The 1815-nt window shown below is 45.7% G+C and overlaps 1 protein-coding gene across 1 annotated transcript; it reads right to left on the bottom strand.

The window, feature by feature from the left end:
* Window positions 1-240: 240 nt before the first annotated feature.
* Window positions 241-1151, bottom strand: CLDN25 (claudin 25). Its single transcript, XM_009006819.5, is given in 1 exon segment — window positions 241-1151. A coding segment is annotated over 1 exon segment (684 nt). The 5' UTR covers window positions 1051-1151; the 3' UTR covers window positions 241-366.
* Between the last annotated feature and the right edge of the window lie 664 nt (window positions 1152-1815).

Below are 1815 nucleotides of genomic sequence, written 5' to 3'. Positions count from 1 at the left end.
CCTTTGCCAAGGCACCTTCTTCAAGTTTTTTTTAAAACCTTTACAGAACGGTAGCTGCCTTTTCACACTAGATTTTCTCTGATGGTAGCAATTTTATAATACATTTTTCCTTAGTCATAAAAGAATCAAATATGTAATTAAGGTTATGAATTTTAAAGCACTTTTTCTGTAAATCGGAAATCTATGTTTGTTTGACACTGCGCCCTGACTTTTCATTCAAATGAGGATCACCATATCGTCAAGACAATCACATCCTTGATAAGTGGGACGGTGACCACCACCCCCAAAATGGAGAAAACAAATCTAGGGTGAGAAAGGATTCTACTGATACTCCTTTATTCCAGAGATCCTTGACGGAAGCCAGTCCTAGATGACCAGGTTCCTAGGTCTTGGCAGGAGGTGGAAGGAGCCATCTGACTCCTCCACTGGAGCCCAGGATGGGGGAACTGTGGGATCAGCCACCAAGGGAGAAGGGACATCTTTTCCCAGACAGGCCGAGAAGATGAGGAGTAGCCCGCCAAGAGCCAGGAAAATACCAGCAGCCCAGCCCAAGTAGAGGGCACCTCCAAACTCCCACTGAGGTATGATGTCAGGGATACTGTCATCCCAGTCTTGGATTGTAGCATGGGCCACCCAGGAGACTGGAAGGAGGGTAGTGGCTGAAGCTGATACCTCCAAAGTCCCTCCTAGGAGGCCAAGTCGCCTCTTGAATACCCATCTGATCCTGTGAAACTGGAAGCATTCAGACCCAAAGCCAGAGAGCAAAAGCCCCAATAGGCCCAGCCCATGGGAGGTTACCATGAGGATGTGTGCTACCTGGAGCTCCTGGGGCAGAGACAAGAAGGATTCAAAGGCCTTGCACACAGTGGCAACTTCCTCCTGATCCACGCAGACCTCCCAGATCCCCATGATTCAGGTCTCCATCTCGTTCAGTTCCAGATTAAGAGTCTTCCACTGGGGCAGGACGGTGGTAACACAGGAGCAGACCCAGCCAAGGAGGGAGAGAAGCAGCCCTCCGAGCTGGGCTTTCCCATGAAAACTCCAGGCCATAGTCACTCCCACCACAGATGGAGAAAGCAAAGGAGCACAAGTGAGTCAGCAACAGGTTAGCAGGGACTACTTTTCGGGAGGCTTGAGTGGAAGAGCTTTCACATTGGGAGAGGGTTCTTGTTTCAGTTTTCTGAGTAGCAGCTGAGGCAGGTGCCAGGAATTGGCAATGTTTGGGTTTAGGGGGTGTGTCCAATATCGGACGTGGGTGTGGAGTCCCTGGGAGGGTTTCATGACAGTCAGAAAAAGCCATACAGGGAGCCATCAGTACATATTTGATGAATAAATTCATAAGCTAAAATCGCTCCTTAGCTCTGAGATCACAAGAATGATTGATATTCTCGGAATATACGTTGATACGATCTTTTTGAAGGGCAACATGACTCTATGTTTCTTACTTTTAAACATATGCATAATTGACTCAGCACCTTAGCTCCAGGAATCTATCTAATGTATCGTGAGTATATACAAAGATTTATGAAAATGTCCTTTGAAATATTGTTAAGAATTGTCAGGCTTTGTTAATACGAGGCAGCCATTTTAAAGTGAGTTTGTAGAAAGAATTTTAATGATATGAAAAATATTTTTGATATCTTGTTAGTGAGAAAAGCAAGTAACCGAACAGTATATAGAATAAATAGGATACGGCTGGGCACAGTAACTTATGCCTGTAATCCCAGCACTTTGGGAGGCTGAGGAGGGTGGATCACTTGAAGCCAGGAGTTAAGAGCAACCTGAGAAACATGGTGAAAACTCATCTCTACTAAA

The sequence above is a fragment of the Callithrix jacchus genome, chromosome 10 (assembly GCF_049354715.1).
Source record: "Callithrix jacchus isolate 240 chromosome 10, calJac240_pri, whole genome shotgun sequence".
NCBI classification, from domain to species: domain Eukaryota; kingdom Metazoa; phylum Chordata; class Mammalia; order Primates; family Cebidae; genus Callithrix; species Callithrix jacchus.
This window is presented reverse-complemented; position numbering and strand designations above follow the sequence as displayed.